Source organism: Telopea speciosissima, chromosome 7 (genome assembly GCF_018873765.1).
Source record: "Telopea speciosissima isolate NSW1024214 ecotype Mountain lineage chromosome 7, Tspe_v1, whole genome shotgun sequence".
Classification (NCBI taxonomy): Eukaryota; Viridiplantae; Streptophyta; class Magnoliopsida; order Proteales; family Proteaceae; genus Telopea; species Telopea speciosissima.
In genome coordinates, this window is record NC_057922.1 from 17,154,721 (window position 1) to 17,167,675 (window position 12,955).

The 12,955-nt window shown below is 40.6% G+C and overlaps 1 protein-coding gene across 2 annotated transcripts; it reads right to left on the minus strand.

Moving 5' to 3' along the window:
• Nucleotides 1–1,824: 1,824 nt before the first annotated feature.
• On the minus strand, nucleotides 1,825–6,763 carry LOC122669913 (oxidation resistance protein 1). Of its 2 annotated transcripts, none has more exons than XM_043866822.1 (8): nucleotides 6,558–6,763; nucleotides 5,354–5,799; nucleotides 5,183–5,255; nucleotides 4,917–4,997; nucleotides 4,741–4,804; nucleotides 3,293–3,380; nucleotides 3,072–3,156; nucleotides 1,825–2,022 (listed from the first exon to the last, which is right to left on the minus strand). In XM_043866822.1, the coding sequence occupies exons 1-8, from the start codon at nucleotides 6,660–6,662 to the stop codon at nucleotides 1,984–1,986; spliced, it is 981 nt and encodes a 326-aa protein (XP_043722757.1). In that variant the 5' UTR covers nucleotides 6,663–6,763; the 3' UTR covers nucleotides 1,825–1,983. The 2 variants fall into 2 exon arrangements, with proteins under 2 accessions (XP_043722757.1, XP_043722759.1); XM_043866824.1 differs by lacking the exon at nucleotides 6,558–6,763 and adding an exon at nucleotides 6,197–6,244.
• Between the last annotated feature and the right edge of the window lie 6,192 nt (nucleotides 6,764–12,955).

A 12,955-nucleotide genomic window follows, 5' to 3' on the forward strand; every position in this document is an offset into this window, starting at 1 on the left:
GTGGAGGGGGTAGTTTGGTAATCAACCATCAACCCCCAACCCCCCGAGATTCATATTGATCAATCAATTTCTGTCCAAGCTCCTGTAGTCCATATATGTAAATCCTAACACACTCAATGCGTCCACAAATTGCCAATAGAATTTTGATGTGAAAGGGTAAATCCTAGCTATGAAAGTAGCATTTATCCGTCAGATGCTTGCAACTCATTACTCTACTTTCGCAGTCTGAGACCGAGGCATATTTTGAGACTTTGAGAACTCGGTTTTGGACCCTAACTTGGTCAGGCCAAAAACGAGTTGGACCTATATCTTGCCAATGTTGGTGAGTTGGTAATTTTTTTTTTTGAATTTGTTCCATGGTTTTGGTGGATTTTTGACCTAGTTTGATCATGAAACTTAGTGTATAGCTTATTTCACCAAGATCAAATCTCAACCGAAACAATGTCTCTCCGATTTCGCCTTTAAAATTGTCTCGATTCTGTAAAAAAACTAAGATATTACTGAGATCTCACTGCAAGTTCTTGTTCCATGCTTACTATAGTCAATCCAGAGTTTCAGCCTATTTTTTCCAAGATGTGCCCATATGGGTTTCCCGAGGATGGAATGCCCCTTCCTCCCCACCTCACCAATTTAAAGTTAGCAACTAAAAGTTAAACGATATGAGCATTGTTTGAGAAATCAGAGTTGGATCGCCAATTCCATCCAATCGTACTGGGAACTGTGATTCCCAACTCAAAAAATCAGCTCATTTCCAAGTTTCAGGCCCATTTTGGCCAATTTTCAACCAATTCTCGATGAATTGAAATCAAAACCCATGGAGGTCGAGTCCCTTGCCGCCATAAACAACAAAGGAAAAACAGCAAAACACAAGACCGAATGCCGAGTGCAACACCGAAAGAAACAAGAGTCAATGTACAACGTTACTCTCCTGAAGACCAAGGCATCAGTAGTATTGAAGGATCTCGATTTCTACATGGACATGAATACATGATCTTCATCGGATCTGCTATAGCTTTCATTTTACCTCGGGATGGGAAAGTCACCAAGTGCCCAAATCCCATTGGCATGCAAACACCACCTGTCTACACGATGCCGTGTTGATGTCTGTTTGTGCTTTGAGTGTCCACCACGTCAGGAGAAATGAGCGTAACCGTCACTGAATCTGCACACTGACGAGTTTGTGGCATTTGGATTCATTTGCCATGAACTTGAGCCCATTGCTTAATTTAGCTATGAACTCATATATTAATTCAGATCCCTAACATACATAGATGACCTGGTATAGGATTAGACTGACCCCCTCCCCCCTCTGTTCCAGGCTGATAGGTCCCAGCTTTGCTTTTGGTTACATTGCAACGAAAAACACTTTTGTGAGATGTACCTAAGTACAGGTCAACCCTAAAATTTACTAGAAAGAAACTATTCAAAAGGGAACATATACCTGACGAGCTTTGACAGACAAGTTCAGGTAAAGAACACAAGTGGATTCAAATCCAAGGGTTCCCAACATATAAGATGGTGATAACCGAGTCTTTATGGTTTGATACCACAGCTAATTCAAATACAAGAGTTCCCAACACCAAAGGTTGGGGGTAACCATGTCTCAATGAATTGACACCACAGCTCAATAAAGTAATGAATCCACTGCCTCCAGGCAACGGTTGATTTTCATATACTGTTAATGGCTGTTGCATGCTGGCCTTTCTTTAGCTGCCAGTACCAGAAAACAAGCTCAAATATAAGACGTAACATGGTCACACAAATGATGCTAATTAAAATAAAGACGCTCAACAAAAAGTTGGGGTGTACAAGAAGTTTAAAATAAAGAAAACGCTCTCCAGACATGAGAAGGGGGAAAATGTATAATACTCTACACTCAACAAAAGCCTTATCCAGGCCAAAATGAAGAAAGTGTACGAAAGAATAAAGAATGATGCCATCATTATGAAGTAAATAATTGGAGTAAAGAAACTCAGCCTCAGGTCAAGTAAGGTATTGTGACAAATGTGCAAATCCCCACAACTGCAGAAAGCAATGAACAGGATGATCAAACCAAGAATAGATTTCCATAACAACCAAGTGAACAAATTATAATAAAATGCAAACACATGCAAGACGAAAACAGATTTTCTGGTTGAAAAAGATTAAGAATGTAAAATCATGGTATTAAAAGGACTCATTCGACTTCTGTTAATTCTTTTTAATTTATTGTGATCTTTTATCACAAATGTTATTCAGCCAATAGTTAGCCAATTACTATCATGAACCAAGTAACAAGATCCCAAACCCCACAGAAGAAAAACAAAAAACCAACACTGCTGCTGATCATTTACACATCAATATTTAACAAAATTAGTTTCGATCCTATGGACAGCTGGAGGTGCATATATTTAATCCATGCAAACATTAGGGCCCTCCCACTGCATTTAGAACCAGTGATGAAAACAGTTGTTCAATGGATGCCTGCATTATAGGCAGCTTGCACTAACATTTTTGTGGGTGTGATGGTTGGGGGGTTGGGGGGGATGGATCCTAGACTAGATGAGGAACAGGAGGTCTCAAACTTGAAACCTCCTGGGGGCTAGGCTCTACTGCACTAGCCTCAAGCCAGGTGCACTAGCAGCTGTCGTCAATATTATTTTCTTTTCTTCAGTCCTTCCATCATTAGACATGAGATGATGACCTATCTTCAGGCTAAACGAGGCTCAAACAAGATAACGTTACCTTCTTTTCAAGATATTGTCATCAACATTACATGACCATGTATTGTCAGTGTCACATTAGACTCCTCAGAACTAGGCATGAATATGTCTGTTAGTACCTCCTAAAAGTTACTAACAAAATTTCACCTTTTCTTTAAACTTCCATGCATTAACCTTTATGAACTTATTTATAAAATATTTCAATCAACAATCTATTCTTTGAACTGCCGTCTTGCTACTTGGTATACCACGCACACCAGATAACAGTACAAAAATCAAAACAAAAAAACTGCAATAGCATTATCCAAACAAAAATGCAGCAAAGATCAAAAGTATTTGAAAATACCAAAGAAGGGAACCACACAATACCTCGACATTCTTCAGTTCAAATTCAGGACTACGGGCCAAGCACATGTTTCCGAAGGTTTCACAAGGTCCACTTGTTCCACGTAACCTTTTTAAAGGAACCATACAATTAGGAAGAAAAAAATCAGCAGCTTTGATGTTCAAATATAGACAGGTTTTGCATTTGGCTGCTGCTCCGATGGGACAAGTGGAGAGAAATTTCAAAACATCAAATAGTAACTTACAGATCTCCATCCAAGCATAGAGCAAAGTTTCCACCCCCACCAAGAGCCAATAAGTCATTCAAGCACAGGTAAAAATACCGATTTGCACCTATGCCAAGAAAACATTTACACTGTTAGTTCAAAAACAAATATACAGAATATGTTTGGCTTCGTTAGTGTAATATAAATAAAAAATCAACAAGATTTTATCACCTGGGACTTATAGTCAAGCCCATGACATAATAAATTCTGTAAATATTGAGGAACCCATGATACGGGAGCCCTTCAAAATTTCAAAGCTAAACTTCTAGAAGCTCTATTGGTAACATGGGACCTACTGGTTTTGGAATATTTACAAACCAACAGAGATGGACCCCAGAGGCATTTGCTGATCCATTGAGAGTGAAAAAAAACCTCACAATAGGGCTGAGCTGAGAGCAGCTTTAACAGGTGCTCAATTAGCATCGAAGATGTGGATCACTGCATTATTATGCAAGGAAGGTGATCAGAAATCAGGTGGTTCAGTGCATCTACTACAGGCCCATGGTACATGCATCATTTGATAAGAAGGGATTGGTCTAATGAACATGTTATTCTCATGGTGTCCAAGATCGAGGAATCCAACGAGCTTCCCTGATGGAGTATTTTCTGTGAGAAACTTTCTGCAAACCTCCCGTGGGTTCTCTTTCTGATTGATCCATCAATAAAGAGCATCCCAGTGCACAAGACTCCCACTACTGCAGGGTCTGGGAGGGGCAAATGTACACAGCCTTATCCCCTGCTTCGCAAGAGAGGCTGTTTCCAAGTTTTGAACCTGCAACCAACAGGTTGCAATAGCGCAACTTTTTGTGCTAAGGCTTGCCCACTTGATTGATCCATCAATGGTTGTTGTAATTGTAAGTGGGAGTATCTATATGGCCCATTCAAGGTGCTGGGCTATTATTCCTTAACAATGCTAAATGTATGAAATTATTACCCTTGGTTATCATTACAAAAAAATAAAAATAAGCAAGGAGCTCCAAGAGTAACCTATTTTCTCTGTCAACCATCATTGTCATAATTTAGGTTGAGAATGTCTCTTCTTTTAGGAAGGGGAACTTCAGGAAGGAAGCTGTCAATTGCTTCCATTGCAACACGTAAAGATAGCCTCCAGAATTAATTAACAAGAAACTTCCAGGCATAATCTATAATTGATAATAATTTTCACTAGACATTGAATTGCGAATGAACAGATAAATGATAGTTCAGTATACTATTAAGAAAGTCCTCTCGAGATAATTATGAAGTTATGCAGAAAAGTGAGAAAAGATGTCCTTAAGATGGGAAACTCTAATTTACTGAAGCATTGTCATAAATTATAGGAGAAGAATTATAAAGCAAGTGTGTGCAAGTGTTGTGTTGCAGTTTTATGCGTATGTATATGTGAGAGAGACAGGGGGGATGGGGGGGAGGGGGATAAGATTACTTACCAGTTGCCCTGAAAAGCCTTGGTTCACCATATATAGTGGTAAATACAAATGCTTGGTTTGTTCCCTGATGCAAAATTATGATAAATGAAATCAAGGTCAACCTGCTATTCCAACTAGACTCACATGCATACAAATAACCAATCTGAACTTAGAACAAGAAGACTGTGCTAACTTACTTGATATTTTCTTTTTGCAGTAGGTTTTAGGGGACATTCCAATAGCCCACCAAACACAGCACCTTCCATATCACCAACGATCTAGATGGCTCAAAATATTATTCATGTCAGTTTCCAAAAGGAAAAACCAAAACATCATAACAATCATGAAGATAATACTGTTAAAAATAATGAAACTCTGAAAGCATCTCTCAGATAATACAATTCTGTACAAACAAAACTGAGGAGCTTTTATTGGAACAGATATAAATTCACTCTGCACTTACCAGCAAACAAGGACCAGAAAGATCAGCACTCTTACGTAGAAGTGTACGCAGTGAGATTCCATGTTTTAACGTACTGCCCTTCATTTGAAAGAACTAATGCACTAAGAGGCAACTTAAAAGAAACAGAACCAAATTGAAGGAAAATGTGATAATTTCTTGAGCAATATTTACCTATACAGCAGGACCCATTGGCAGCCTTTCACTATATTAGGAAGAGATGACTGAAAGAATTCGTACAAATCAGAAGAAATAAATGAAGAACTGTCAAGAAAATCAGGAACAACTTTCGGTGGAACAAGTGAGGTAGTTGCTTCTTCAAATTTATCAGCAAATTTAATGTTTCTGCTTGAGGCATGCCCTCCATCTTCTGCAATTTTTTTTGAAATTTCTTTGTCATTGCATACAGGTCCAGACTCTGCATTGGGATCAAGTGGAATTTCTTGCCACTTAAAACTTTTGCTTCTCCATTTACTTGGAAGTGATTGAACCGATTTGGTGTCATTTTGACGTCTGTTAGATTTGCGTCCACCAAAGGTTGCTGAGGGGAGAAGTGATGAAATAAATGATGATACAGATTTCTCCGAATTATTTAAACCCTCCTTAGAAGATGGCCTGGCCTACACATGTAAAAACCTCATGTTACAAGCTAAATTTCAAAAGGACAAAAGAAATAATAAGAGGATAACTTAACAACAACGCAAGTTGAAGATCATAAGGAGGCATCAGTTTTAAAATAACATTGACTGTTCATCCTCATACAGTTTTTTTTTTTTTTTTCTCCCTTTCAAAAAGGTGGAATCAAACCCGTACCAACCAACATCCAGTGAAGCTTAATCATTACGATAAGCATCAAATACAAATGAATTAACACTAGAAATGCATAATCGCATAGGGAGAACTTTAAATGCCTTTTACAAACTATTTATGGACATTTCAAAAATGTAAAATTTTGACAAATAAAAATTGAAACTACAAACTTCTCAACGGAGGTAACAATAAGCAAAAAAGCATTACCATAGACCCGCCCATTGATAATAAACTAGAAAGTCACAGTAGTTGAACCTATTAGAAGATCAAGGAAACTCCCTTTTATCAAATAATAGTTTTGTTTATCCGAATTTCAACCACTTCCCACCAACCCCCAACAAATAAAAACCTCATAAAGGATCCCAAATATCCAAAATTAGCAATCTCAACTGCACTCTCTGATCCACTTGCCAAAACAAAGATCAGATAGCAGGATCAGATCACAAAGCATGCTACTTTCCCAAATTTCCGCATTTTGGCCATCTGAGTCGGCGTATCGAGCAATCAACCACTGCACAGTGGAACAATAAAAAGAGAAAACAAAAAGAAAGAACACAAGAAGTTCTACCTCAGGGTCAGGAAGAACGACGGAAGAGTCCCTAGAGGTGTGGGATGGAGCGTCGGCAAAAAGACGAGAGAGCTTGTCGGCAGCTTTCTCTTTCAACGAATTCATGGTAATGTTCCAACGTACTTTAATGGCGAAACGACAGAGATGGAGAATAACTCGAAACCTTTGCCCTAATAATAGCAATTCTCAATGTCGAAGAATAGCAGCAGAGAGATAGAGAGAGATGGGGGTTAGGGTGCTTTGGGCTTTCTCTTCTTCGCCACTCACCTTTCCCTTATTTTGCCATCCAAGCATTCCAAAAGGAGAAGCGCTTGTGGAAGAGACGGGTGGCAACTGAGCAACCTCGAAAGTTTGGTAATAAAAGGGAATGTGTGTGTCGCCATGCTGTAGCTGGACACTTCACGTCAACGATAGAATCAGGTTCCCTTCGATGTTTATATTCCTTTTCTTTCTGGACTTGACACGTAGAATAGAACATAAATTTTTTTTTTTTAGAATTGAGAGTTTTTATATATATTTTACTTTGGGTGAGGGGAATACAGGTTTGGGGAGGTGAACAGTATCAGTATGGAGATTCGAACTCGATACCTCCTAGTGAGCATGAAAGCATGATGATATGCACCACAGTTCACCAATCCAATTCCTTTTAATTTTTTTGAAAAATTTGTCTTTTGGTTTTACCCAAAAAAAATAAAAAAACAGAATTTTTTTCCCCTAGCTATCTAATGATTAACATGGCCCATGGGACATTTAGGTCAAAGTTTGGCTGTTACGCGGGTTGCAGTCCTGTTCATGTTGCCCCATTCGTAGGCGTGGATTTGAAATCTCGAAGAAGGAGATTATTTCAAGTTAATGCCTACGGTTGGGAGAAATAGAAACAGGTAACTAAGAAAAAACCATTACACAAGTTGGAGCCAAATATTTTTTTTCATTCTAGTTACAGTAACTCGGAAAAAACCATATTGGGATTTCTAGGCTAATATGGATACGAATATAGATTGATGTATGGAAGAAAATCCTCTACAGTGCCTTAATGTGGCGGTGCACTGTAGTGCGGGACTGAGAGCTCGACATGTGAAAGATGCAACATTCGATGGTGCTGAGCTTGAGAAAAAAAATTGCCTAACATCGAGCTCACACCATTGGATGAAGTATCTTCCACATGTCGTGTCACACCCCCATCCCTGAACCACGGGGAATGCAACTAGAGCGTATCAATACGTTCTCTAACCACCGAGAATCAGCGATGCGATATCAAGACTAACTCATTCACAACGACAAATAATAGGTAAAAGGAAAGGATTAATATTAATAACATCGAGTTAGCGGAAGCTAGGTGATAGCATATAAAATATTGTCTATTCAAAGTTATCCCTTCATATCAATGGGTTCTAATCGGGATCTATGTATTATCTTGTATAATAAATACACTTATCAAGAAAGGAATAAAAGAATACACCTTGAATCGAAAATAGTTTATCAAAGTGTAACAAAAGATGGCCACCGACCAAGAATCATGTTCCCTCGTGGAACACATCTCTGATAGCACTCCGGTCCATGATCCTCATACTCGAAGTCCACCACTCTTCATGACCTTCTTGGGAGTCTTGAACTCCGTGCCGTCTGCTCGAATGTACCGCATCAACTAAAAAATATGTTTCCTCGAGGAGTGAGCTCCAATCGAGCCCAATGAGTGGCTAAGCCACACAAGCATACACAATAATAATAATGAATGGGGTTGATGCAAACCATACATGATGGACGGATACCAAGGTGTCCCATACCACCAAGGTAGACCGTACATCACATACAATTACAATCATGCTACATGAATGAATGATGATGTATAGTTTTATTGTTATCCACCTAACACACAACGAAGTCGGTATAGTACTATAGCAACACCTTAGGTAGCATCCCCGACATCGGTACCATAAGCGGATGGTATCCGACGATGACAAACCAGTCGCTATGGAAGCTGTAGTACGGTCTCCACCAAGAGATATCGCAAACCCCAAGTCAAATCCCGTCCGGCGTTCGGCCCAAAAATCGTTGGTGCCGAACTTCCGGGTGGGTATACCCGAATAACGGTCGGAACCCATGGATTTGACCGACACCTAACCCTCGTCGGTAAGGGTCATAGTCTTGGGTAAACATTTATCCTAGTCAATCCACCTAACACACAACTAAGTCGGGTATAGTACTATAGCAACACCTTAGGTAGCATCCCGACATCGGTACCATAAGCGGATGGTATACGGCGATGACAAACCCGAGTCGCTGGAAGCTCGTCACTGGGTCTCCACCAAGAGATATCGCAAACCCCAAGTCAAATCCGTCCCGGCGTTCGGCCCAAAATACGATTGGTGCTCGAACTTCCAGTGGGTATACCCGAATAACAATCGGAACCCACGGTTTGACCGACACCTAACCCCATCGGTAGGGTCATAGTCTTGGGTAAACATTTATCCTAGCCAACATTCACCTATTGTATGAGTGAGCTACGCATGTGCATAGGCGGAGGCCAAGTCTATAGATATCGAAATATCGGTCGGCTATCCTCTCGCCCCTCTAGCCCATACGTACGTATACAAGTACGAGATGTGAATACATGCAGGTAGTGGTCGGTCACCATCCCGTTTCTACCTAATGCAATTTACAACTCTAATGCAATTTCAAGTACGGCAATCTCAAGCCCAAGCACCCACCGGCACTTGGATCCCGCTTCTAAAGCCCTAGATCTACATGCCATGAGTGAGTCCATATTATGGAATCCCAGGTCCAGACCAACGGCACCGAGTCCCATAACTAAATCCAATACCATTCGCACCATAGTGCAATAAAATAAATAATATCGCAAGACAAGAATGTAAAGTCCTATCAACATCTAAACATTTATATCGTCTATATCTTACCAATAATTATATATTATAGCACACATGCATGAATGGCATTCAAGAATACGACACACAAACATTCCATAAATTAAGACGTTTGCTTAACTCACTCACCTTGATTCTCGATCATTCGTCGATCGGAGCTCTTCAAATCGGCGTTCAATGCCAAGTACGCCCACGTACTACGCCCCAGTGAGATCACCAACCTAAAGAGAGTGTACAACGTGGGGAGAGATTAGTGCCTTAGGACTAGAAGAGTTGGGCCCCATAAGTTATCAAACAAGGCTAAAATAGGGGACCGGCACATCGACAAGGCTATATCATGTGCTGTCCCTCTCGGCTTTCCCAGCGAGATCTAGGTTCTAGGGCTGGCACTTGCATGTGCCTGTCCTGCGGGACCTCCCACCGCGAGATCTTTCTCGGGGTGGCACTTGCATGTGCTGTCCCTCTCGGACTTCCCACCAGCGGATCTAGTTTCTCAAGGACAGGCACTTGCATGTGCTGTCCATGTGCCGATCTTCTTGTTCATGCCATTAGAGAATGGTTTTGCAGCCCCAAAGTCTTGGGCTAAAATGGGGTATTCTTAGGGGTTTTTTGGGGTCTCTTTGGCCGTGAGAACAACTCCAACCAAGGTGCCATAGCACACACCCAACATGGGTTTGTAAACCCTATGATCGATTAGGTTTTCCTCCATTAAAATACATATGGAAAGGAAACTCATGGGTTTGGGTATTGAGGTTTTGAAAGGGTCTTTAATCAATGTTATTTAACAACCCACAAACCACACCTCTATGGTCTTCCATGAGAGTTGGTGAAACCCATAAATGGAGGTAAATCAACTTAGGATTCATAAATGGAGAAGGGTGAATGGGTTTAAGGTAGGGTTAGGTGCTTCATAGTTAAGCATCAAGGATTTGCCATTAATGGCTCTTCTAATTGAGTAGATGGAGCACTCAAGGTGTGCTCAACCGATTCAAACCCTAGGTAATAGAATTAGGGAAAAGAGATGGAGAGAGAGAGAAAGAGACTCACCAAGGGTTGATGATGATAGCTTGTGCTCCACCATACTTCTCCCTTCTCTTTCCTTCTTTCTCTTCTTCTTTCTTCTTCTTTCTTCTTCTTCTTTCTTCTTCTCCTCTTCTTTCTTTTTCTCCTCTCCTCTCCACGATTTAGGATTGTAATGTGAGGTGAATAGTAGTTTTGGGTCTTTAATAACCCATCTAGGCATTAGGTCTTGTTTAGTTAGTCTCAAGTCCTTAGGTCCATTTGCTTAGGAGCTTGTTTGGTTAGGTATAAGCCCAAGGTCTAGTTTAAGTCATTGGGCCATTGGATCCACTTGGGCCCATGGCCCATGGCCCATGTCCTAAGTTCTAGTTACAAATGAAAAGAGACTAACTCCCTAGCAAGCCCATTCTAGTTCTTATGCTTATTAATGGTCATACATAGGCATGAATTAGTCGGAAGTGACTTACTCCCAGTCATCGCTAAGTGGATAAAGGCGATTTAGTGCGAGACTACGGATCCCCATCGGGTTGAAAAGAATTTCTTTCCCCATATGCTTTCGTGGGCGATCTTTCCTTTCCTGTCTCGACGGTGGTCTTCCCTTTCCTCGGCCCACTTCCTGTTTAAATCGACAATCTTGTGTGATGGCTTTAGAGTATTATGACCCCGCGGTTCCACGAGTGTACTCCGTTCGGTTCTACATAAAGGTTCAAACCCGGATCGGTGGGGTCGGTCGGGTTTCAAATCGGGTTTTGGGCATGGATATTAACATGTCGAGGATTTTTCAGGCCACCACTCCAGATGATTTTAATCCTTGACGTATCGGAATGAAAGATGAATTGAAATGTTTTGCTTTTAATTTTAATTATTTATTTATTTTTTGTTTAGACAGATTTATTCCAGTGTATCCGTTCCACCGATTCAAAATGGGAAGACACCAACCATTTGCATTAGCAATTGCCTTCTTGAATAGGTAGGGATTCTGATTGATGAACACGAGTAGGTTGGATTTGGAAAGGATATGAAAAGCGGAGCTAGACTGAAATTGAAGTTGAACAATGGAAAGAGAGGGTTTTTTTCAATGACATTGTTAGACAATACCATAGGGAGACATGTAATTTAGAATCTTGATTCCAAACCTGAGTTATTATTTCTACCATATATGCTAAACCATCAGTACCCGTTTGGTTGGAACAAAAACAAATAGTAAAGGAAAATCTAGGATCAGGATCATCTCCAGGTAGCAGGGAACACTCAGGACGCTGCCAGCCGTTGGATTATGCCGCACACATCCCTAGGCATGCACCAAAATATGTGCGACACAGCTCAATCGTTGGATGCCCCCCGGCAGCACCCTGGGCACACGCCTCCCTAGAGACGAGCTAAATTCAATATCTAACGATAACTTTCATAAGTTCTTTAAACATTGGGATGTTTAGATGCGTGGATCTCACCCTATTTAAAATACCATGAAATTTGATCAGATTTTGAGGGAAAGGTTAGAAGAAAAGTTGCAACTTTATTATCTTGTACCACACCTTCTTGCCAACATGCAAAAAGAGGGGGGGAAATTTTTAAAATTTTAAGGGCATGTGTTATGTGCCTAATAGCTAGGGCCCACTCTAGTGTATGGACATTAGATTGGGTTAGCCAACAATAGAAGAAAAGTGATTTTTGGCTACGGATATTAGCCACAAATGTTATTTTATATATGTCATCAAAAATAATATATGGCGACTAAAGTGTAGTTTACCGTCACCTAATGTTTATTTTATGCAACGGGGGGTGTTTGTTGTCGTCATTCTCCCAAAATCTATTTTTGATGACGGCCATAACATTTCTGTCACCAAACATTTTTTACAGTGACGATTTATATGGATATTGTCGACTAACGTGATTTGTTGGAAATAGAATAGTCAATTTTTTACGACGGTAGATTAAAGGACTTGATTTAATGTTATCTGTCAAGTACATAACATTTGGTATCAAAGCCAGTCATCACGTCACTGTTTCGAGTCACAGAAAAGGGCTACCTATAAGAGAATGACTACCTAAAGTAGAGTGAAAGCCGTGAAGAAAGGGTTACCTGTCGCCAGACAGAGTGGAGTCACTTGGAAAGGGCATCTACCGCTAGAGTGAGAGCCGCTAAGGGCGACGACTACGAAAGGGTGGTGGTTTGTTATGTGTCTAATAGGGCCCACTCTAGTGCATGGGCGCTAGATTGGGTCAGCCTAGTATGGCATAGGTTAAAGGGTTTGATCAAACACATTCCATCAGTTCTGGATCTTTTGGCGTATAGGTCAAGTACCTAAAAGCGCAGCAGTCATTTCTTGTGGTTTTGTGTCTAGGATTAGGAGTTGCGCACCACACACGATCAGGTAGCATTCTTTTTCCCTAACCATGTGAGGCTTAGTACTCCAACTTTTCCACCCTAACATTCTTGCTAACCAAGGATTTGGATCCTTTGCAGCCTGGGGTTGAGCAGTCATCGTGCTACGC